The 22387-nt window shown below is 45.0% G+C and overlaps 5 protein-coding genes across 8 annotated transcripts; 3 read left to right on the top strand and 2 right to left on the bottom strand.

Annotated features, from left to right (window-relative positions):
* Positions 1-632: 632 nt before the first annotated feature.
* Positions 633-13912, top strand: LOC120708968 (structural maintenance of chromosomes protein 2-1-like). 3 transcript variants are annotated; one of them, XM_039994441.1, is made up of 21 exons: positions 633-1159; positions 2599-3279; positions 3361-3504; positions 3613-3903; positions 4024-4209; positions 4309-4473; positions 4577-4636; positions 4839-4901; positions 5017-5108; positions 5471-5567; positions 5994-6110; positions 6194-6412; positions 7027-7167; positions 7267-7434; positions 7513-7697; positions 7842-7935; positions 8019-8107; positions 8257-8482; positions 9161-9235; positions 9475-9622; positions 9753-11272. In XM_039994441.1, exons 1-20 carry the CDS (start codon positions 842-844, stop codon positions 9589-9591), a joined length of 3528 nt encoding a protein of 1175 aa, XP_039850375.1. In that variant the 5' UTR covers positions 633-841; the 3' UTR covers positions 9592-9622; positions 9753-11272. The 3 variants fall into 3 exon arrangements, with proteins under 3 accessions (XP_039850375.1, XP_039850376.1, XP_039850377.1); XM_039994442.1 differs by having other exon boundaries at positions 658-1159; positions 9718-10034; XM_039994443.1 differs by lacking the exon at positions 9753-11272 and adding an exon at positions 13606-13912 and having other exon boundaries at positions 718-1159.
* Positions 10405-11037, top strand: LOC120710291 (BTB/POZ and MATH domain-containing protein 2-like). Its single transcript, XM_039995926.1, has one exon. It carries the CDS (start codon positions 10405-10407, stop codon positions 11035-11037), a length of 633 nt encoding a protein of 210 aa, XP_039851860.1.
* Positions 11706-14736, bottom strand: LOC120708971. The gene is made up of 4 exons (XM_039994447.1): positions 14500-14736; positions 12701-12808; positions 12368-12432; positions 11706-12226 (listed from the first exon to the last, which is right to left on the bottom strand). Exons 1-4 carry the CDS (start codon positions 14596-14598, stop codon positions 12079-12081), a joined length of 420 nt encoding a protein of 139 aa, XP_039850381.1. The 5' UTR covers positions 14599-14736; the 3' UTR covers positions 11706-12078.
* A 352-nt stretch (positions 14737-15088) lies between these two features.
* Positions 15089-19936, top strand: LOC120708970 (uncharacterized protein slr0889-like). 2 transcript variants are annotated; one of them, XR_005689531.1, is made up of 13 exons: positions 15089-15376; positions 15508-15636; positions 15854-16048; positions 16259-16306; positions 16395-16523; positions 16779-16903; positions 17754-17864; positions 18143-18251; positions 18338-18456; positions 18727-18880; positions 19064-19208; positions 19370-19536; positions 19838-19936. XR_005689531.1 is itself a non-coding variant. In XM_039994446.1 (12 exons), the coding sequence occupies exons 1-12, from the start codon at positions 15257-15259 to the stop codon at positions 19417-19419; spliced, it is 1434 nt and encodes a 477-aa protein (XP_039850380.1). In that variant the 5' UTR covers positions 15089-15256; the 3' UTR covers positions 19420-19749. The 2 variants fall into 2 exon arrangements, 1 of the variants encoding a protein (XP_039850380.1); XM_039994446.1 differs by lacking the exon at positions 19838-19936 and having other exon boundaries at positions 19370-19749.
* A 110-nt stretch (positions 19937-20046) lies between these two features.
* Positions 20047-22344, bottom strand: LOC120708969 (GRAS family protein RAD1-like). The gene has a single exon (XM_039994444.1). It carries the CDS (start codon positions 22240-22242, stop codon positions 20473-20475), a length of 1770 nt encoding a protein of 589 aa, XP_039850378.1. The 5' UTR covers positions 22243-22344; the 3' UTR covers positions 20047-20472.
* Positions 22345-22387: the final 43 nt, after the last annotated feature.

Raw genomic sequence — 22387 nt, 5'->3', positions numbered from 1 at the left:
TTATTTATTTTCCTTTGATGCTATAAAGGATTTCCATGTTCTGGCAAGATGCGTGTTATGTTCTAAGGTTAATGGTACAATGTTTGCTTAGATTTGGTTGCCTTTAAATTTCGTACAACATTCTGATTATCTGAACCCAGCAGAGAGATCAATCGCCTCATGCCCTCATCAATTCACGACTCATGATTAACTCATACATGAGTACATAACAATCATTTATTTGAGCTGTTCATGTTCTTGCATGAACTATTTCCCAAAAAAAATTTCTACAGTACTCGTCACATCGAATGTTCGGACACACATGCATGAAGCATTAAATGCAGTTGAAAAAATAACTAATTATACAGTCTAACTGACTAGCACGAGCTGAATCTTTTAAGTCTAATTAGTTTATGATTGGATATTATTTATCAAATAACAATAAAATGTGCTACAGTACCAAAATTAACAAATTTTCACCAACTAAACAGGGCTGAACAAAACATGTCTGACCTATCAACCGCCTGAGAAAATGATTTGGCCTTTGGACCAAGTGGTGCCATTTCAGCCTATTAAAAGCCCAACTCGCTATCTCTATCAAAAGCCCAACTCGTTACCTCAGCCCATTCACCCGCCGCCTCGTCATCATCATCAGTCATCACTGATCTCCCCACACGGCCGCTGCCGCTCTCACTTTCTTCTTCACACGGGGGGACGCGCCGCTCCGTCCCTGACCCGTCCACTTCGAAACATTTCGAAATCTCCAACCCCGACCGCCCGACGCCTCGAAACTTTTCCCGCCCGGAGCCTCCAAACCCTAGCCCCATCTCCGGCCGGCGACGCCTCCCCGGCGGCCGGCGAGATGCACATCAAGGAGGTAACACTCGAGGGGTTCAAGTCGTACGCGGGGCGGACGGTGGTGTCGGGGTTCGACCCGCTGTTCAACGCCATCACCGGGCTCAACGGCTCCGGCAAGTCCAACATCCTCGACTCCATCTGCTTCGTGCTCGGCATCACCGACCTCCGCCAGGTCCGCGCCGCCTCGCTCCAGGAGCTCGTCTATAAGCAGGGTCAGGCGGGGGTCACCAAGGCCACCGTCTCCATCGTCTTCGACAACTCCGACCGCTCCCGCTCCCCGCTCGGCTATGAGGACTCGCCCGAGATCACCGTCACGCGCCAGGTTACACATCCCTTGCCGCCATCTTCATTATCCCCTTCTGAAGCGTTCCTTTGCCCGTTCGTGTTCGAGTTCGGTGGGGCTTTTCTCTCTCTCTCTCTCTCTATATATATGTGATTTGGGGGTCCCGCCACAATTTTGCTCCGCATTTTCTCGAAATTGGCACTGGTGAATCAAAGTGGGTTGCTCTCCAAAGATGAGCTGCTGATTGAGTTGGTTTAGGGGCATAAGGAGATGGTGATTTGTGATGTCTGCAGCTGGAATTTTGATGGGATTTTATGAGTTCTGTGAACTGGGCGCAGATTTATATGATGTGGCCACTGAAGGGTTGGAGGCGGCGAACGCGGAATAGGAATTTTGAACCGCTTTTTATTACTTTGCTAAAAAATCTACCTAACCTAATTGTGTCTTTGGCTGTTAAATATGTTGATCTAAGTGCTTGACTGGATATGTTTCTTAGCGTGTTTGTGTATCCAGAGCTGATATGGGTAGGTTTCATGAAATGCAAGGAGTCCAGGATTGCTTTTGATGCTGATTTTTTCTTAATTTTTGTCCAGCTCGCTCAATTTTCAGACTAACACTTAGTTGGTGGGTGTTCTTGCTTACTTGTTTTCCTTAAGAGGATCAGGGCTAGCAAATTTGCAATGGATGAGACTGGATTTGTTCTGAGTTTGTTGATGCATAATTTAATGAAGACATCTTTTAGTTAAATACTTCATTTTCAGAGATTTGGATGTTTTGCACTCAGTTGGTTCATGATTACAATATTTGCAGCTGGAATTTTGAAATTGTTTTAGGCCTAGGAGTCCAACCGGAATGATGCTATTTAGCTTGATGCAGGGTGTGGAGGGCTGGGTATTTAAGGATATCTTGGAGTTCATTTTTTAAAATTTTTCTCTGAAAGGCTTAGAACCATATAATTCTTTGATACCATGGAATCGAGTGATTGCATGCTGTTGAGGTTTTCGTCATTCAACAGCAGATGTGGATGGTTGCCACTGAGAGAATTGGAGATAACCATTGTAGAGGGTTTAAGTGTCATCTTTGCTAAAATCTATCAAATGAGGCTTACAGGTGGTTGATTTTTTTAGTTTTAGTCTTTTAGAATGCAAGGAGTTAGGGTCAGTATGTATGAGCTGAATTTTTCAATTTATTTTAGCAGCAGACACATTTGTTGAGTCGAACACTTTGTCTCTTATTGGTGTATGGACTGTATGTTTGTAGTTCTTAATTTGTTTAGATATGTATTTAGCACATGCAGTGCAATATGTAGGTTATTTCCTCTCATATGCTTGATTAATTCGTCAAATGGCTAATATATCTGCTTTGATTGAGTGTTGTTTCACAACTCAATCCTTTTTCAAAGTTTTTTGTTGTTTCTTTTGGACCAAATTTGTCCCAAGAATACTGGATATCAGTTAACTCTTGTCATGTATTTGTAGATTGTAGTTGGTGGACGGAACAAATACCTTATCAATGGCCATCTTGCCCAACCTTCCCGGGTGCAGACCCTTTTCCACTCAGTGCAGCTTAATGTAAACAATCCTCATTTTCTAATTATGCAAGGGCGCATAACAAAAGTGCTCAACATGAAGCCTCCAGAAATTTTGTCCATGTTAGAAGAGGCAGCGGGAACACGAATGTATGAAATGAAGAAAGAATCTGCTCTTAAGACACTTGAGAAGAAACAGAACAAAGTTGATGAGATTAATAAACTCCTTGATGCTGAAATCCTTCCTGCACTAGAGAAGCTTAGGAAAGAGCGGTGCCAGTACATGAAATGGGCCAATGGCAATGCTGAACTGGATCGGCTCAAAAGGTTCTGTATCTCCTATGAGTTTGTTCAGGCGGAGAGAGTGCGAGATGGTGCACTCAATGATGTCAAAAAAATCAGGGCAAAGATTCTTGAGCTGGATGAAAATACAGAAAAGCTAAAAGCAGATATACAGGAAATGTACAAGAACATTTCTACCCTGGCTGCTGAAAAGGAAGCTAAACTTGGTGGTGAGATGAAGGTTTTGTCAGAGAAAGTAGATAAACTATCACATGCACTTATTAAGGAAACTTCTGTGATGAATAATCAAGAGGAAACCTTGAAGTCCGAGGAAGAGGGAGCTGAGAAGGTAATGCTGCACTGATGTCAGACATGCTAAATTTTGTTTCGAGTAACTTACAAGGTCTACTATTATATATTTCACATGTAGATTCTCAAAAACATTGAAGACATTAAAAGATCTATGATCGAGAGAGATGCTGCTGTAAAAGACTTAGAGGATGGGGCGTCTGACATGAAAAGGAAAGCGGAGGATCTGACAAAGAAGTTAGACGAGAATGAGAAAGAATATCAGGTATGTAAAGGTAACACAGCTTTAAAATTTAAATAGAATGTATTAATATATAGCTATAACCTCTTGGCTTTCTGTACTCTCGGAATACTAAAATTCTTTTCTACTCAGGGTGTGCTAGCAGGAAAAAGTAACGCAAACGAGAAGAAATGCCTCGAAGATCAACTTAGGGATGCTAAAGCTGCAGTTGGAGATGCAGAATCTGGATTAAAGCAGCTGAATACAAAAATAAGTCATTCTGAAAAGGAGCTTAAGGAGAAGAAAGCTCTTTTAGTATCCAAGCGTGATGAGGCTACTGCTGCTGAGAATGAACTGAAAGCAAGGACAAAAGACTTGGAAGCTATCAAGACATCCATGGGATCTATCAATTATGATGAGGGCCAGATGGAAGCTTTGCAAAAGGTATACACTGGTATATAAGTGTTATGTGGCATAATAGGTGCCAATAAGAAGGCTATGGCCTATGGCACTATGCTTCTGATTGTTGACAATTATTCTTTTCTGTTTCCTGATCATTCACAGGACCGGTCTACAGAGTTGGAAATGGTTCAGAATTTGAAAGACCGTGTTCGTAAGCTTTCAGGTGAGCTTGCTAATGTTCACTTCAGCTATCGAGACCCTGAAAGGAATTTTGACAGATCAAAAGTCAAAGGGGTTGTTGCACGTCTTATTAGAATAAAGAATAGCTCAGCAGCAACAGCACTGGAGGTTTGTATCAACAAAGTTCTCTCCGCGGGGTTGAATTAGTTCTTGCACCGAAAGAATTGGTCTAGCCATCCTAATTCAATTATTTGTCAAATATTTCAGGTTGCTGCAGGTGGAAGGCTGTTCAATGTGGTTGTTGACACAGAGGAGACTGGGAAGAAATTATTGAAAAATGGGGATCTCCAGAGCAGAGTAACCATCATACCTTTGAACAAAATCCAAACATACACGATACCTGATAGAGTTCAGCAGGCGGCTCGTAGACTGGTTAATGCTTCCCCCCTTACCTCTTTGGTTATACTGGTTGATGTAGTCTTTTGGTTTGTGATGACTTGTCTAAATGAGAAGTATATACTGATTTGCTTTGTAGGTTGGTCCTGACAATGTAACATTAGCTCTAGAATTGGTTGGATATGGCGAGGAAGTAAAGGTCGGTTTCACGTCTTTTTAGTTATTTTTTGAAAAATTTCACTGTATGCTTTACTGTTGTAGATTTGTATCATCCCTGATGTTTAATGTTTTGTTGTTTTCCTCAAACTTATAAGTGCTAGAAAAACAGTCTGCATTGCATGTGGCTTCAATCTAAAGATAGCATGCTTCTGGTTGTCTGTTTAATAGATTTCTTGTTGCAGAATGCTGTGTCTTATGTATTTGGCTCAACATTCGTGTGTCGCAATTCGGAGGCAGCAAAAGAGGTAATGTTGCTTTCTTCAGGAATAATTTTGGTATGCTTTAATTCAGTTTAACATGTATCCAAGTGTATGCAAACGGCTGTTGATAGTATTCCTGTTAATTCTCTTCTTTACACAGGTTGCATTTAATAGGGAAGTTGCCAGTACTAGTGTGACTCTTGAAGGTGACACTTATCAGCCTAGTGGCCTTTTGACCGGAGGCAGTAAAGGGTGAGTAGTCACTATTTTACTTAAAATGCTAGTGTTTTGCCTTGATCATTTTCTTCGTGGAATTTGGTATTGATGTTCCCTTGGTATTCTTGTTTGAATTATCAAATATTTTTCTGCGCAGAATAATAGGTTTTCCAGCTTCTTTTAACTATTTGTAAGAGGAAAATACACATTAGATGCTCTGATCGTCTTGGTTTGGTTTGTAATTGATTAAATTTGCACTATAGATGCCTGTGCTTTGCTTGTCATTGTTCTTGCTGGTGATTACTATGGTTGCCAGATAGTAAAATGGATATACTGTCACTGTGGCTAGGTAAACATATTCATCATTTTCCTTGGTAATGTCTACCATAATAATGCAGAGGTAGAGGGAATTTGCTACGGAAACTTGATGAATTGGCTAAAGCTGAGGCTGATCTATCCAATCATGAGAAAAGGCTCTCTGTCATTGAACAACAGGTATTGACTGAATCCACAATGCCCGCATGTGAATTTTATTCTTCTCACTGTTTCTTTGTGAATTTGTGTGAGTTTATTTGCAGGATAAAAAATCTACACATACTACTGACCACCTTTGCCCTTAAAGTGCTGTTCTAATATAGTAATATGTTATTTGAATGCTTGTAAATTCATCTAATATTTATGTTTTAAGAAAGAATACCACGGAACATGAACACAGATTTAATTATTAAATTATAAATATTTCGGTAGTGGTATGTATTCTTGGTGCAACTAGCATGTATGCACAATGATAGAAAAAAAAGTCACCTGTATCAATTATCACTCTTCATTGCTTCTGTAGCAATGGGTTTGTTTTGTAGCGCATGCTAAATTTCGTTTTCGTGAAATTCTAATATCCCCCCTCTCTTCTTTTTTCACCCCCAGATTGGAGCCCTTTTACCATTGCAGAAAAGGTACACTGAGTTGAAATCTCAGTTTGAACTCAAGTCATATGATCTCTCATTATTTCATAAAAGAGTTGAGCAAAATGAACATCACAAGGTATTAGCTTACAACATCAATATGTTTGCATTACCAGTTTCCATCTTCTAGCAAAGTTAACAGTTTTTGTATTTGGACTTTAGTTAGGTGAACTCGTAAAGAAAATTGAACAAGAGATTCAAGAATCAAAACAAGAGTTGACAGAAAAGCAAGTGCAGTATGAAAAATGTGTATCAATGGTTTCAGAGTTGGAACAAACGATCAGGACTTATGGCACTGAGCGTGAAGGCAGACTCAAAGCACTGGAAAAAACGATCAAATCATTGAAATCGGAGATGCAGTCCATGTCAAAGCAATTAAAGGTTGCTTACTTTCTCATTGTCGTCACAACTAGCTTATCACTTAATCTCTGGGCCATTTTCAAGTGGGAGCAGTTGTGGGAGAATTCTGTATGACCCAGGACCATGTCAGCGTGGCTTAGGAGCCATGACCAGCTACTGACTGGCGAGCCATGGTTAGATTGATTAATTCCAAAATACTGCCAATTTCCCCTCTATATAGAGCTAGTCTGGCACTAACAAACACCTAATTGATCCATATCATATCTGAGGTTTGTCTCTAAATCTTTGGTGTTGCTACTGCATTCTCCTGGGCATGTGCTCCTGGTGTCTTGTCCAGGTGCCCTTGCTTGTATGAGTTCCATGGCCTGTAGTTCTACAATAGGTATAGATAGGCAGTATTATTTACTTTTGGTTAGATGAAGATAGGTAGGATATTTTCTTAAAGCTGTAAATGAGTTTGTTACAAGCTCTTTCTGACAAGGTAACTTTCCGGTTAGCTTTGATGAAGAGGCTAGACATTTTTACAATAGTTACTCAGATAATGGCAATAATTTACTTTTTGTCCTTGAACAGTCATCCTGACAATTCAATATTGAACACATCACTTATCTTTTCTTGCTGCGTATCTGACATAGGCTCATGAAAGTGAGAGGGAGAGGCTGATCATGGAGAAAGATGCAGTTGTTAATGAGCTTGCTAATCTAGAAGAGCAGTTATCAACTTCAAAAGCTCAAATTACCTCTCAGTCTGAAACATTGGAAAAACAAAAGGACAAGGTAGTGCAAGATGAAATGTTCTAGTTACATTGTGCCTGGTGTTATTGCTGAGCTTTGGATTTATTTAGTTAAATATGCTGTTGCACTTGTGGATCATAGGTTGCTTCCATAAAGCAAGATTATGATCAAGCTGAAGGTGAGCTCAATGTTGGGCGTTCGAAACTGAATGAATGTGACTCACAGATAAACCACATGGCCAAGGAACAGCAGAAACTTCAACAGCAATTGAGTGATTCAAATGTTGAAAGGAAGAAAATGGAAAATGAGGTTGTAATCTCTGCTGCATTTTCGCTTTATAATTGATTTCTTGTGCATGCTTTAATACCTGAATATATAACATATTAGGTTAAGAGGATGGAGATAGAGCAGAAGGATTGCTCTTCAATAGTTGATAAGCTAGTGGAGAAGTATAGTTGGATTTCAACTGAGAAACAGTTGTTTGGAAAAAGTGGTACAGATTATGATTTTGAATCTTGTGAACCACATAAAGCCCGAGAGGAATTAGAAAATCTTCAAGCTCAACAATCCAGGTAAATCTGATATTCTATTTGCTGCATTTCACTATGAATCATCAGATGTTGATGCTACTACTCCTGAATAGCTGTACCCAAAGCAACTGTTTAATTCTATAATTTGCGGTGTAAGCACCAATCATCATTACCTGCCAAATGCAGTCTTGAGAAAAGGGTCAATAAGAAAGTTATGGCTATGTTTGAGAAGGCAGAGGATGAGTACAACGACTTGATGTCAAAGAAAAACATCATCGAGGTGGGGCCTATTCATGTATAATTTTCTTAATAGCCTGAGAATTCTTTTGATAGCTGCACACACATAACCTTTATCATCTGCAGAATGACAAGGCAAAAATCAAGAAAGTGATAGAAGAGTTGGATGAGAAGAAGAAGGAAACCTTGAAAGTCACATGGCTCAAAGTAAACAAGTCAGTATATGAATCCTTTAGGGACTTATTATATATCTGAGCGGATGCACTGGCCCTTCAAATATTGCTAGAGACCTAGTCTTTGCGCGATATTCTTTTAGTCATAAATATGCAAATTGGTGTCTAACATCTGCATTCTGTTTCTACAGGGATTTTGGATCTATATTCAGTACTCTTCTACCTGGTACAATGGCAAAACTTGATCCTCCAGAAGGTGGTACTTTCTTGGATGGTCTTGAAGTTCGTGTAGCATTTGGGACAGTTTGGAAGCAGTCTCTATCTGAACTTAGTGGAGGGCAACGGTCCCTTCTTGCTCTTAGTCTTATCCTGGCACTGCTTCTTTTCAAACCTGCACCACTTTACATATTGGATGAGGTATATCTGAATATGATTTATTATTCAATTTTCTTATGAGCTCAATCTACTGTTCGCCAGCTAGTATAACTTTGCTGTATTAGCAAGAAAGAAGCAGTATGGCATATAAATACGATAGGCAATTTCTCAAGCAGATTTTTTGAAACTTGAGCGAATTCAGCTTCGATGTTTTTTCTTAAGATCAGTTGCTGATTTTTTTTTTTTGAAAGCTGGAACTAGTTGGTAATTGGTTGATATAAGTTAGACTAAATGAGCATGAGTTCATCTCACCTAGGCAGACGTTTACCTTGCTCAATTTTATAAACAGTGTGGTGATTGGTGAAGACTAAGAGTAGGTAGACCACCATACCTAGGATGACATTGTACTGTTGCAAGTTGTTCTCATGGTAGGTCTCAGTTGTTTGATAGCTTAGCTCTGGTCTAGAAGGTATGTTTAGAATTGAAGCAGCTGGAAAGTGATGCTGAGCAGTACTTGGTATTTAGTGAACTTATATTTAATCGGAGCCCTTTTCAATTGTTCATTTCATGGTAACGTAGTTATAAACCCATGGATTGGGCAAGGTGTTTTCATAATGATGCCTCGTATAGTCTTGTATGTCTGATATGTCGAGCATTCTAGTTTGTGGATTGTTTGCGCAGATTGACCATTTCCAACTATATTATGTTCACGTGCTGCAGGTTGATGCTGCCCTTGATCTGAGCCATACGCAAAACATTGGTAGAATGATCAAGGCTCACTTTCCGCACTCACAGGTAATCTAAATGCAGCTATATTAATTTATAATCCTGTTTAGTCAAGAGGGTATTATATTTAAATTGTAGTAGGTAAACTTTGCTTAGAAAGGCAGGTCTACAGGGTAATGGGTTGCTTACCCCTACTGATCTGGTGAACTCTTGCTTTGCATGTGTACTGCCAATTCAGATGCTCCCTCGTTTGCATTCTGACACTTCCAAGACTTCAATTCTGAAAGTTCAAACTAATGTATTTGCAGTTCATAGTTGTCTCACTTAAAGAGGGTATGTTCAACAACGCCAACGTAATATTCCGGACAAAATTTGTTGATGGTGTGTCCACTGTGACGCGAACAGTGCCTTCGAAACAGAGATGACCAATTTATTATAGCCATGCTTCTTCTGTAGGTATGTTCTGATCCTGAGACTTGGCGTACAATTCCAAAGCTGTTATTTACCTAAGTTATTGTACTATATAATCTATACTCTGTTAATTCTGCCAGGAGAATGATTTCATGAATGCTATATTTGCTTCTAGATTGCCAGGTGGTTTGCTGCACCCTAACTTTGAGATAGTAGTGCTTGGCGCTGTGGCCGCAAAATGTCTCAAGCAGTCAAGCTCCTCGCTTGTCTGCTTTGGATCCTCTTCCCAAATTAGGTGCTATAACTGTAATCCCGTGCCGTTACGTTAATGACCTCGTATGTACTTTAATCTGCCCTAATGTGTAATTAGTGGTTGAACAATTTCGTTTTGAAGATTGAACACCTATATTGGCATAATGTGTAGCAAGTAATGTAGTGCCATGCTTTGTTCCCTTCACGAGGGTTTTTTTTTTTGTGAAAACTAGATCAAGAGGTTATTTGTTCCGATATATTGTCTCTTCATTACAATGTGAATTGCGTCGACCGCATCCTTGCGCGATCTGACGGCTGAGAGCAAGGCTGTGACGTGGTTCTGCGTTTACAGTCAGATGACAGCGGTGCGAATATTCCCCAGTAATCTATTGATCTTTAACCGTTCCTTTCCCTGTATAAAAGGCTTGATCAGGCTGTACGGTGTAGCCTTCTCTGGTAAATTTTGATGTCCCCAAATTACTCGTCCTCTTCCAAGTTCCATCCTCTTTGCCTTGCCTCCACCATAGAAACCAAGCCATGGAGATGTTGCACTTGTACAGTTGTACCCCGAGGAGATGGCCTCGACGTGCCACGTCGAGGCTTCCAGCGGCTCGCACGTCTTCAAAATCGCAGGCTACTCGCTGACCCATGGCATGGGCGTCGGCCGCTGCCCTTCAGTCCAGTCAAGCGCGTTCACCGTCGCGGGTCACGACTGGGCCGTCGTGTTCTACCCGGACGGCCACGGCGTCAACGGGAACGCCGAACACGTCTCGGTGTTCGTCACGCTTCTGAGAGACACGACGGCAAGCCCGGAGGACAAGGACGGCGGCGCCGTCCGCGCACACATCGACTTGGGCCTGGTCGACCAGCCGCGCAGTCCGCCGGTGATCAAGGAGTCGCGGCTCTCCTACGGTCCTACCAGCTTCGTGTCCCAGGGCGACTCCGCGGGCTACGCCAGGTTCATGTCCAAGGTGGAGGTGGGCTCGTCGGGGCTCGTCCACGGCGACTGCCTCGCCGTGCGCCGCATGGTGCGCGTGAGGGAGGGCGACGTGGCCGGGACCATCGCCGCCGTGCCGCATGCCAGCGTGCTGACCAGCGCGTACCGGCACTTGACCACGAAGACGTGGCCGGCGCTGCGGCAGCGGTTCGGCACGCCGGAGGGGCTCGCCTTTCTGCTGGAGCTCTTGCTCAACTGCTCAAGTGCCTGATGGTCTACGTCAACGGACGGCTGCGCCAAGAAGAGGAGGAGGAGGACGACGACGACGACTGCAGACGTAAGGCCAGATGCCGCCGCTGTTGCTGTAAAGATGAAAGGAATTAGTTGTCCTTAGTTAGATTTTCCTTTAGTTTTGCTTTTGATGACCCGGAATCAGTGAATCACAGGTTTAGACAGCGCCAGATTTTTGAAGGAGAAGTAAAATAACATTACTGGAGTTTTAGTTACACATCTGCATTATCATGACTTCCGTTTAGGAAGGCAAAGCCAAATTCATCCCTGGACTATAGTGCTCGGCTTAATTGGTCCTGAACTATCCTAACCGACCCAACTTCATGCGGCAAAGCCAAATTCATCCCTGGACTATAGTGCTCGGCTTAATTTGGTCCCTGAACTAACCTAACCGACCCAACTTCACTGCATGACACGTAGGCTCTTCTAGTCACCACCCAATTAGCTTGGGTGTGTGAAATATCCTTTTTACCCTCCATACATAGTACTCAGTCAAGTATCAATTGCCGTCTCGAATCCTCCTGGCACCATCTTGTTCTCCCTCCGTCATGAAACCTCATGTTGCCTTGCCGGGAACAGAAGCTTGCCGAGTTGCCCTTGTCAAATGTGCTTCACAAAAAATATCTCAAATGGGGGATCGCAAAAATCTTATTTACCAGCAAAATTGTTGTATACCTCGTCTAAATAAAGAAATCAGTGATACATCCACATCCACGTAGTTGCACAAGTATTTGGACTCAAATACACCAACTGTCCCTTCTGAGAGGGAGAGGATAAAAAAAAACTGCACAAATTCTGAGAAAACTGGAGGTGTCTGTCCAATTCCAACAAGTCAGTCAACTCCAGCACACTCCTGTCCATCCTTAACGCCTTACCGTCACTCAGCATTTCCTTCTGTTATGTGTTTACATCTAAAACGCTCAAGTGAACAAATCTTCTGATACATGGCAGGCCAAGCCTGACAGAACAATCCATGCAGCAGAAGGCGAGGTTGTCTAGAGAGTATGGACTATCGTTCCCTTCATTTCCTTCTTTGGGGATCCCGACTGAGTCCGTGCTTTCTCAAAGTTTTGATGTAACTTCGCATCAAACTGAACTTATGAGAACCCAGATGATGCAAGTAATCCCATGTGAAGATCCCAGTCTTGTGCAAATCATCGAAGAGTATCCTGCACGCAAACAACAGTGGGTCATGGATGAGATTTGCAAATAAAACAAAAAAAAAATTGGTGTTAATTGATAAAGATGTCACAACTGACTTCTGCAATATGACATGAGAAAAATATGCCATGAGATAATATGACCCTCACCGGACTCCATAGTTCCCTAAGGATTCAGCTGACATGATTCCAACATGCCGTCGCCCAAATATAACCTGATCAGACATGATCTCCGCTGTAAAACGGATTTTTTGGGGAAAGTGCAGATCCAGTACAAGATATTAAGTAATCTCCTAAAGACATCATTGAAGATTTTATATGAGTGATCTGTGTTCATAAATTTAATGTGAATGCAAATTTGCATATTCATTCAAATAGCGATTTTCTTTTCCTATAGCAATGACAGTGAGTTTAGCACAGCTGTTGTTTTCACTAACCAAAAGGCTCAAGAAGATTAACTGTGACAGATATACTAGAAATTACCTTTTCACCGCCCACTGATCTGATTTTGCTATCAGCTGCTGGGCTGTATACTCTGAGAAACTCTGCTGACAGATGAAATGAGCTACCATCTGCGAATTCAACCTCAACCTGGGATGATCCAGAAATTAGTTTAATCCCAAACAGAAAAATTACCCAAACCCCAAGGTATGCACCATAGCACACCAGAGTGTAACTTTGGCAGAAGCTTGCAAGACTGACCAATCAGTGAAAAGGACCTGTGTCAACTATTGCAGCAAGAAGGACGCTCTGGTCCGTGACTGCATGAGAGAGGAGGGGCCTGACATTCAGTTTAATCGCTCATTTGGGGCGCACGAGGTAGCCGAATGGGAGGAGCTGGGTGATACTCTGAGAGATGTCATTCTGTGTCCAGGGAAAGACAAACCGATCTGGACTCTTGAGAAGAATGGCTGCTACTCAACTAAGTCCATGTACAGGTTCTTTACTTTTAGGGGCGTTCTGAGTAAGCGACTTGATAAACTCTGGAAGTCCAAACTTCCTATGAAACAAAAATCTTTATGTGGCTGGCGATGCATGAAAGGCTTCAGACGGACGTCGCGCTGAAGAAAAAGAAGTGGAAGGGGGAAGCCCATTGTAATCTCTGCAACTGTCCTGAAATGGTGGACCATATTCTGTTTCAATGTATTTTGCCTAAATTTGTTTGGGCTTGTTTCAAAGAAAACCTGGGCTGAGACCAAGTACCACAAAATTTATTTCATATGCTTGATCATTGGATTCCTTTGGGGTGCCCTGAGTACGATCTGAAATTCTTTGCTTTCGTGATTGTGGCCTGGGCTCTATGGGTGACTAGAAATAAGATCAGATTACAACAGCTCTTCCCGAGATCTCCAACTTCAGTCCTGTTCAAATCTGCCTCCTTTATGCAGCGATGGTCGGTGCTCCTGCGAGAAGCTGATAAAGGGAAGCTGAGGACCCAAGCTGGTGTGCTACGCGTCTGGGCGGCGACTTTTGAAGATTCGAGAACTCAAGAGGGCGACGTCTGGAGCTAGCCTTTTACTTCCATGTTTTCCCAGGCTGCGTCCTGTGGCTTTACTTTTCCTTGCTGTTACTTAGGGTGTTGCCTTCGTTTTTCTTTCTTTTAGTTTCTGTTGGTCTGCCGTTTGGCCTTACCAAACTGTGTACTGAAACCTTATTCGCTTTCTGGAAAAGCTGGTGATCTCTTTCAAAAAAAAAGGACCTGTGTAATTTTAAGACAAATATGCATGCCAACCACGGTTTACAGGGCCGTTTCTTGAGATAAGATGCATATGGTCCTAAAACATGGATGTGAAGGTCAGATTTGGAAATACTAAGACAAAGAAATAAGACGAGAACTTCAACAAGGACGCCAATCGCCAAGAGATCTGTTTCCCTGACATTGACTGGGAGCTCTGCCTTGACCGCACAACGTGGCCTTACACAGGTTTCATTCAGCACAAGTAGGGGTTTGTGGTTACATGTCCAGCATACTACAATAGCACCTTGCTAATATTTCGCTATCGAGCACTCACGGGTGGACAATAAGGAACATTTCGCTTTGCTTGCACGCATGGCAACCGAAGAACAAATCTGCACACAACATTTGAGCAGCTGTAACAAACATCAGGTGAACTCAGACAGGGCAACAAGGTGGCCCGGAGCGCGCTGTTGTGAGTTTGGATTTTCAGCCGAGGCCCGAGGGGGCCGTTCGTGAGCAGTTGAAAGTTGCAGGAATCAGCTAATGTACAGTAGGATCTAAGGAGCGGAGGAGATGATGGGTCATCTGGGAAGAGGAGACTCACGGATTTGGGCGCATGCAGCGCGAGCTTCGTCAGGCGCGGGGGCTGCGCCGCCGCCGCCGCGTGCAGCCGCCGGAACACGGCGCTCATCGCCACCGCCATAGAAGATTATGCGAAGGGCGAGCCGGCGGGGCGGGTCGCCGCGGCTTCTCCCCAGCTCGGGGGTGCTTCTGCGTTGCGCACCTGCGCCCGCGCCGGAGGAAGAGGAAGCCGCTACGGGCCGCCGCCGCGACGACGCGCTTACTGGGCTTTGCATTCGGTGAGGTGGCCAGGCCCACTAGAGAGAGAACGGGAGAGGCTGCTGCCCGGATACACACGCACTGATCTCAAAGCGATCTCGCAGCTCAACAGAACCGTCCGTCCAGCACCGTCGCCGCCGGCCAGCCAGCAACGAGCGCGCCTGTCACTGCCAGTCGACCACGCGCCACCGCGCGGCATGTCACATGTGGGCCGTGCCGCGCACAAACGGGACAAGCCCGCACGCCTTCCCCCTTCTCGCACATTTTTTGCAGCCAGGACGGAAAAGCCCTTACCCCTCGCTAGATTCGTGGTGGGCCCGGCCTCGCCGTACGCCGATAGCCAGTCAGCCACTCAGCCACACACCACGCGGCGCGGACCACCACCGGGGCGCGCCACCAAGGAACGGGACGGCGCAGCCACCACGGCGGCGCAGCGGCGTGCGCGCATATCCATCTCTCCTCTCCCACGCGCTCGCGGACGCAGCAGCCTCGCCCAGTCCGCCCGCCCGGCCGCGGACGCAATGCCGCCGGCGCTCGCGCAGCTGCAGGACCTGCGGGAGCGCATCTCCGACAGCCTCCGCCCGTGGAGCCGCTCCGCGCAGTTCTGGGTCCGCGCCGCGGACATCTACACCAGCTACAAGGTAGGCGAGCTAGCCGCTGGTCCGTTTGTGGTGTGCCTCTGGTGTGCTCGTCGATATGCCCCTGTGGTGAGGTGCGGCGGGGGGGGGGGGGGGGGGGGGGGTTTAATTGCCGAGCGCTTTCGTCGGTCCAGGTGTGTCAGCTGCGGGCGGGGTTCGTCAAGGATGAGGAGGAGCGGGAGGCCATGTGGGAGCAGCAGCACGAGCTCGGCGCCCAGAAGATGTACTCCCTCTGCTCCGAGCTCGGTGGACTCTTCCTCAAGGTTGGTGTGCTTCGGTTCCCCTGTTTTACCTTTTACTTTCTCCGATTGTCTCCAGACCTGGGGGAAAATCAGTGTGGTTGACGGAAGCTGCAAATTCGATTGTGCTGATATCAGTGATTGTGCTTGGGGTGCTTTTGTATCTCGAGTTATGGTATACGGTCTCTTGTCTTCCTTGATTAGAGTGCTCTGTGACATTGGACTAGTGAATTTTGAACAGGCTGCTCAAATTCTGGGAAAACCCGATTTGGCCCCAATGGCTTGGGTGAAGAGACTCGTCACGCTCTGTGATAGGGCCCCAGCCACACCATATGATGTGGTTAGAGATGTTGTTGAGAAACAGTTTGGAAAGAACTTCGATGACATATTTGAATTCTTCGATGTCGAGCCTGTTGGGTCTGCTTCTATTGCACAGGTTCGTGCTTAGGTACTTCTCTTCATCTGTGAAATCTGGGTGTTCGTTGCATCTGTGCTTTCTACCATCCCTACCGATGTTAGGCCTGTGCATATGTTATTTTCTGCTTTTTAGCATAACATTGCATACTTTCCTGGAACAGATCGCTTAATTTCTCACTTAATTTTTTAGATAATCTCTCAGAATACTTTGCTTCATATTTGTTATTAGGTGCATTGGGCAAGGCTTAAATTTTCAAAGACAGATGTCGCTGTCAAGGTTAGTAATGCATTTATGTGGTCTGTAAACAGCCTTTTGAAATCTCAGATTTGTTTGGATGCGTCATAATGAATTAGGAATTGACCAGGTTCAACATCCAGGAGCTGAACATCTGATGATGGTTGATATCCGGAACATGCAAGCAATGGCCTTGTTTTTGCAGAAGTATGACATCAACTTTGATCTATTCTCTGCCACCAAAGAGATGGAAAAGCAGGTTTTCTCCCCCACCCTGAAACGTGTCTGCACTATTTCACAGGCTTCGTCAGTAATTTGACACATGGCAGTTTGACTTAGTTTATGTCAAATAATGGCAATACTTAGTTTGACTTAGTTTTGATACAGTAATCCTATATCCTTCATTATTCATGTGTTCTCATTCTGTGTCAATACTTCTATTTTACACCAGTGTGTATCTTTTGTAGTCTTAAAATATTTGATATAATTCTTGTATTGATGTTTTCTCCTGAAGATATGCTATGAGTTCGACTTTGTGCGCGAAGCAAGGGCAATGGAAAGGATACGAGAATTCCTACGTGCCACCAATAAGAAACCTCCGGTTATGGTGCCTCGTGTGATTCCTGGAATGGTTAGCAGGTATAGTATCATAACTGCTCACTTAGTCAAAGTGTATTTCAGGTTATTTAATTGAATCCTAGTTCTGCACCATATATTCAGGTGGATACAAGGTCTGTCTCTAACTTGATGGTCTCGAGGAAGCAGTTATAAATTAGCCACTTACTGATACCATGATGCTTGAATTAAATGGGATGATTTCATTTTTTTTACTCAAAAAAGATTTTTCCCTCATGAGATGCTTCTTTCCGTAAAGTTAATATTTGCATTGGATCTTCGTGCTATTTGATCCTCTCTTGACCCTCTAGGCTCTGTATCTGGCCTTCCAGGGGTTAACATTGTCACGTGCTGGCTTTTTTGGAATCTTAGAGCTAATTAAAAAATTATCACAAATTTCTTTGATGCCATTTCATGATATCTGGAAGTATGCTTCTCATTTTATGTGCCATCTTTCTTCTTGTGCTTCAAGTGTAGGAAATATTGTGATTTATTTACTGTATTGCTGTTAGATAGGAAAAAGCATGTAAACTCTAATGCATGTAGTGGCTTAATTTTTACTGAGCCTACTACCTCTTGTGCCTACACGCTAAAGCACATGGGAAATAGGTCCCGACCCGCTCCAGCCCGCTCTCACACGGGTTAAGGTATGGGCAACGGCACCCCCTGTGTAAGGGTGGGGCAGGGGTTCGGGAGTTTTCTTGGCCTGCGTGAGAGGTCTTCTCTTATTCAATGCTCGGGGGTTTCTTCCCCCCGCAGGCCGAATTTTTTTTTTCTTTGCATAATCAATATGAGAGGTTTTTTAGACCAGTCAATAATGAGGTTATCCTGTCATAGTATGAATTGAATGTTATTTTTTTATATCTTTTGTTAGGGAGGTTCTGGTAATGGAATTCATCAAAGGGACCCCAATAATGAATCTTGGCAGTGAAATGGCTAAAAGGGGCATAGATCCTGGTGGTAAGATTGCAGCAATGGCAAAGCAGTAAGGCCCTTCATCTTAAAAGAGTATGATTCTCATTTGCTTAGCTTACAAAACAGTATAGTCGTTTTCAGATTCTATGTCGGTTGTCGGGCCATTGCTATTAGGAGTTTAGGACGCATAGAATAAAATTTTACTCAATTAGTCATGATTGGTAGACCTTAAGAATAATTAGGAACACACACTTTTTTTAAAATTCAATTTGTTTTATAGCATTTCCTTCGATTGCCTTCAATTTTAATGCCTAGGTGATTTCAAAAGCACCCTTTTTTCTATTGCAGGAAGATTTTGTCAGATCTTACTCTTGCATATGGTCAAATGATCTTGAAGGATGGCTTTTTCCATGCAGATCCACATCCAGGAAATATCCTTATCTGTAAGGACACAGAGGCAAGAGACCTTTGTAAACTCTTCCATCTCCTCTTACAGGCAAATTTCAACTTCTGATTAAATGTTATTCTTGTCATTTTATTTAGGTGGCTTTACTTGATTATGGACAAGTGAAAGAAATGCCAGAGGATTTACGACTTGCTTATGCAAATCTTGTGGTTGCAATGGCTGATGATGATCTTTTGAGGGCCGAAGAAGGTTTCAGGTATGTTCTATTGCAAACCATGCTATATTGTATATTCTACTGTGTACATCTATTTAAACAGTTGGAGTCATTGCAAATTAGTAAAATGAAATATTTTATGTACTGTAACAAACCAATCTGAGCTAGAACTAATGAATATATGAAATATGGATTCCTGTTTAAAATGAAAAGATATAGTTAAGGACAAGATGGGTGCTGAGTATTGGTGAATAGTTCTTCAATGTTGACAATATTATCTGTTTTGCTTATGGACTACAAAAAATATTTCAGGGAGCTCGGTATCAAAACAAGGACCATAGCTGATAACAAGCTAGAAGAATTGTTTCAATTATCATTGCGAATGTTTGATACAAGATTACCACCTGGTGTAACTGTTATGTCACCTTTTGCCGATGATTCTTCACTTACTAAAATTGGAGTGGAGGTATGTCACACTCACACCTTAAAGGTCCAAACCTGTAAACAAATATCCTGTATTTTTCTAACCAATCCTATATTCTTATTCATCCATTTGTTTGCATTATTTACACAATACATGATTTATCTATGTATTTATGCGCATTTTGCTTCCTAAAATGACTTATTTCTATTTCTTTCCTATTTGAAGAGCTTCCCGGAAGAGCTATTTTCAGTACTTCGAACAATACAGCTTTTGCGAGGGCTGACTGTAGGGATGGGGCTTACTTTCTCATGCGCTCAGCAATGGCGACCAATTGCTGAGGAAGCATTGTTAAAAGCTGGGAGGCTAAGAGGTAATGGTGTTGTGATCTGCATGATTTCTTTATATATTCATCGATCTAATCGGCCTTTATCATGTTCCATACCGCTCTGCATTTCTATGAACTAAAGACATTCAACTCCTGTGTGTCCTAATTGAGAGATAGACTAATTTCAACTTACCATGTTGGTGCAGCTTCAAAACCAAAGCAAAAGAGAAGTTTTCTCGGGCGACTATTTTGGTGAAGTAGAGATAGCGACCATCAAAGAAATCTTATATGAACTTTGTAATGAACTGGCAGTATCCAAAAGCTCAAGCCTTCAATTTCACTTCACAGTACATCTGTACACATTTTACTTTGGGTGCGTGTTATTTGACTCAATGATGTTGCTCATTCCTTTATCAAATGTTTATTTTTGGCATTTATAGACGAGAAACCTTCTTGGTTCCGGTTCTTCATGTTTTATTTGGATTATATAGGTAGGGGTTCTATTGGAAGCTGACATGTACACAATCACCGCTATATGCTCAGAATACATTTTTGTACTTTGATTTGTCGCATTGGACGCCGATCATTGCTTGGTCCGACTTGTCCAACTTCTCCGTGCACAAAAGATGAGCTTTCTGACTTGGTCACTATAAACTTACTGCTAAATTTTGCAGGGAGTCGATCAGATCGAGGAGTTTTGCCAGTTTGATCCACAAAATAACATTTCAAACCTACTGTTTCCACTCTACTCTGTAAAGCAGTGCATTCGATCACCTTCCAGGTCTCTGCTTATCGATGTCCAGTCCCAGGTATAAAGAACTTCAGTTTCTATTCCTCCATTGAAGATTACATTAATTCCCCATGACAAAAAGACATGGGGGGGGGGGGGGGGGAGTTAGTTACAACACGAAATCAAACTTAGATTGGTTAATACATGCCCGGCAAAGATCCTGCGGGTTGCTTTTCAAAAATAAAAGTTAGATAGGTTAATTGTCCTACACAAAATTTGCCAAACAACTCAACAAAACACTATGTGAAGGCCTTATTATACAAGTGTGTCCAAGCACATATTATAGCTTGGACAACCATAGTATCTGCGAGCTCATCTGCCATGGGTATACCTCTAAGCTTGAGCTCTTTATTATTCATCTACCCTCACTACAGCAGATCCATCCACCGTGCACGCATCTATGGCCAGCATGCAGTAGTAGAACTCTATACGCATGCATGGCAGAGACACGGTGATGACGAGTGGTATACCTCTCCGGCTGCGGGCTGCCGACGCGGCGCGGCGAGCGGCCGCCTACGGCTAGCACTTCCAACAGGAGGCGGCGATGATGGGCTTGCCCTTCCAGCCGAGGACGAGGCAGCCTTTCTCCTCGGCCACCGTGTACCCTCCGCCGCCGGCGTTCTCGTCCAGCCACTCCCGCGCCCTGGCCGCCATCCTGATGGGCACGGACTGGAACCCCGCGCGGCTCATGCGGCGGCGCCACTGGTCGGCGCGCTCGTGCCGCTCCACGCGCGCCGCGCCCTCGCACCCGACCACGTTCCGGATCTCGGCGCCGAAGTGGAACTGCTCCACGCGCGCGCGCCGCGCGTCGTAGCGCGGCAGCGCCGCGTCCAGCGCGTCGAACACCGCCGCGTAGTAGTGGAGCGCCTCCATGAAGCGGCCCAGGAAGAAGGGCCCGTTGTGGCCGGCGTCCTGCTCCACGAGCACGAACGCCTTGGGCGACAGCTTGCGGATGGTCTGGAGCACCGAGTTGAGCGCCCCGCGGCTCTCCTTCACCACGCAGTGGAGCTCCAGGATGCTGTTGATGGCCACGGCCTCGTCGGCGTCAATGCCGAGGTCGTCGATGTGCAGGCTCTCCAGGCTGCGGTCCACGGCCCTGAACTCGAGGTACATCCCGAGCCCCTCCGCGTACGCCTCGAGCTCGCGGCCGACGACTCTCATGGTGTCGGCGGCGGCGCCGACGCCCGTGATGCACACGCGCTTCGGCTTGGCGCCGGCGCGGGCGGCGAGCCCGTCGAGGAGGCCGCGCCACTGGTGGCCGCGGTCCAGGCCCAGCGTCATGCCCAGGTCCACCACGTGGACGTTACTCTCTCCCTCAAAGGCTTCCAAGATGGAGGCGTTCGCCACGAAGTGCGCGAACCGCAGGTACGGACACAGCTCGTACGCCAGCGCCAGCGCCTCGCCGCGCGCGCCGTCGCGCCCCGTGCACGACGGCGGGATGCAGAACGCCATGCTGGCCGGCCCCAGCGCCGGCGGGTGCGCCAGCGCCAGCCGGTCCGCGAGGCCCTGCACGAAGCACGACGCCACGCGCTGGAACGCCGTGCCGTGCACGGGCGCGCCGACCTGCAGCTCCCGCAGCAACGCCGCGGCCTGCGCGCGGTCGCGGCACGCCACGGCCTCGGCGCAGGCGACAAGCAGCTGCACCAGGCGCATGCCATCAGCACCGCCGCTGCCGCTGCCGCCACCTCCACTTCCGCCGCCGCCGGTGGCACCGGCACCATCCCCCGCGATACCCCCGTCCTCACCTTCCTGGAACGCCACAGGAGACTCCATGGCCTCTATGGCCTCAACCTTCTGCTTGCAGGTCTCAAGGACGTCCCGGAACCTCTGCTTCCTGACGCGCGACGATTCAGCCGCCGCGGCAGCAACATCGGCACAAGCCAGCGGCCATGACGGCTGGTAAGGCGAGCTGTAGTAGTCAACCTTGGTGACCTTGGAAGCGCGGAAGCCGAGCTCTACCTCGTCGCCGTCGAACGCCGCGTCCTGCTGATCAGTGCCATAGTAGTAGGGGAAACCCAGTCCTGGTTCAGTGCAGAGCACAGCGTCGTGCTGTGGCAGGGGATGGATGATCTGCTGGGAGGAGCCGTAGGAGGTGGTGAACGAACTGGGCGGGCTCCTGCATGGCTGCTCAGACATGCCCATGTCTGTGTTTATGCTGTCCTCTTCAGTTAGTCGGGCCTTGTTGCAAAGGCAAATGGCCTCGTTAACTTTGTTACGTGGTTGAACCAACCTGGTATTTATAGGGCATATACAAGCGAGAGGTAGGAGACGACCTGGTTTCTCCTTCATTTTTCTTTCTATTTTGTTAGCTAAAGAAAAGCTACATGATACAACTCAGGCTTGCCTGTCTCTTTTTTTGTTGAGTACTGAAAGACTTGGCGCTAGCTAGGATCATGTACTGTAAATTTATGATGTTTGAATTATGGCACAGAAA

The sequence above is a fragment of the Panicum virgatum genome, chromosome 5K, assembly GCF_016808335.1.
Source record: "Panicum virgatum strain AP13 chromosome 5K, P.virgatum_v5, whole genome shotgun sequence".
NCBI classification, from domain to species: Eukaryota; Viridiplantae; Streptophyta; class Magnoliopsida; order Poales; family Poaceae; genus Panicum; species Panicum virgatum.
Note: the sequence above shows the minus strand (reverse complement) of the source record. Positions and strands in the feature narration are given on the sequence as shown.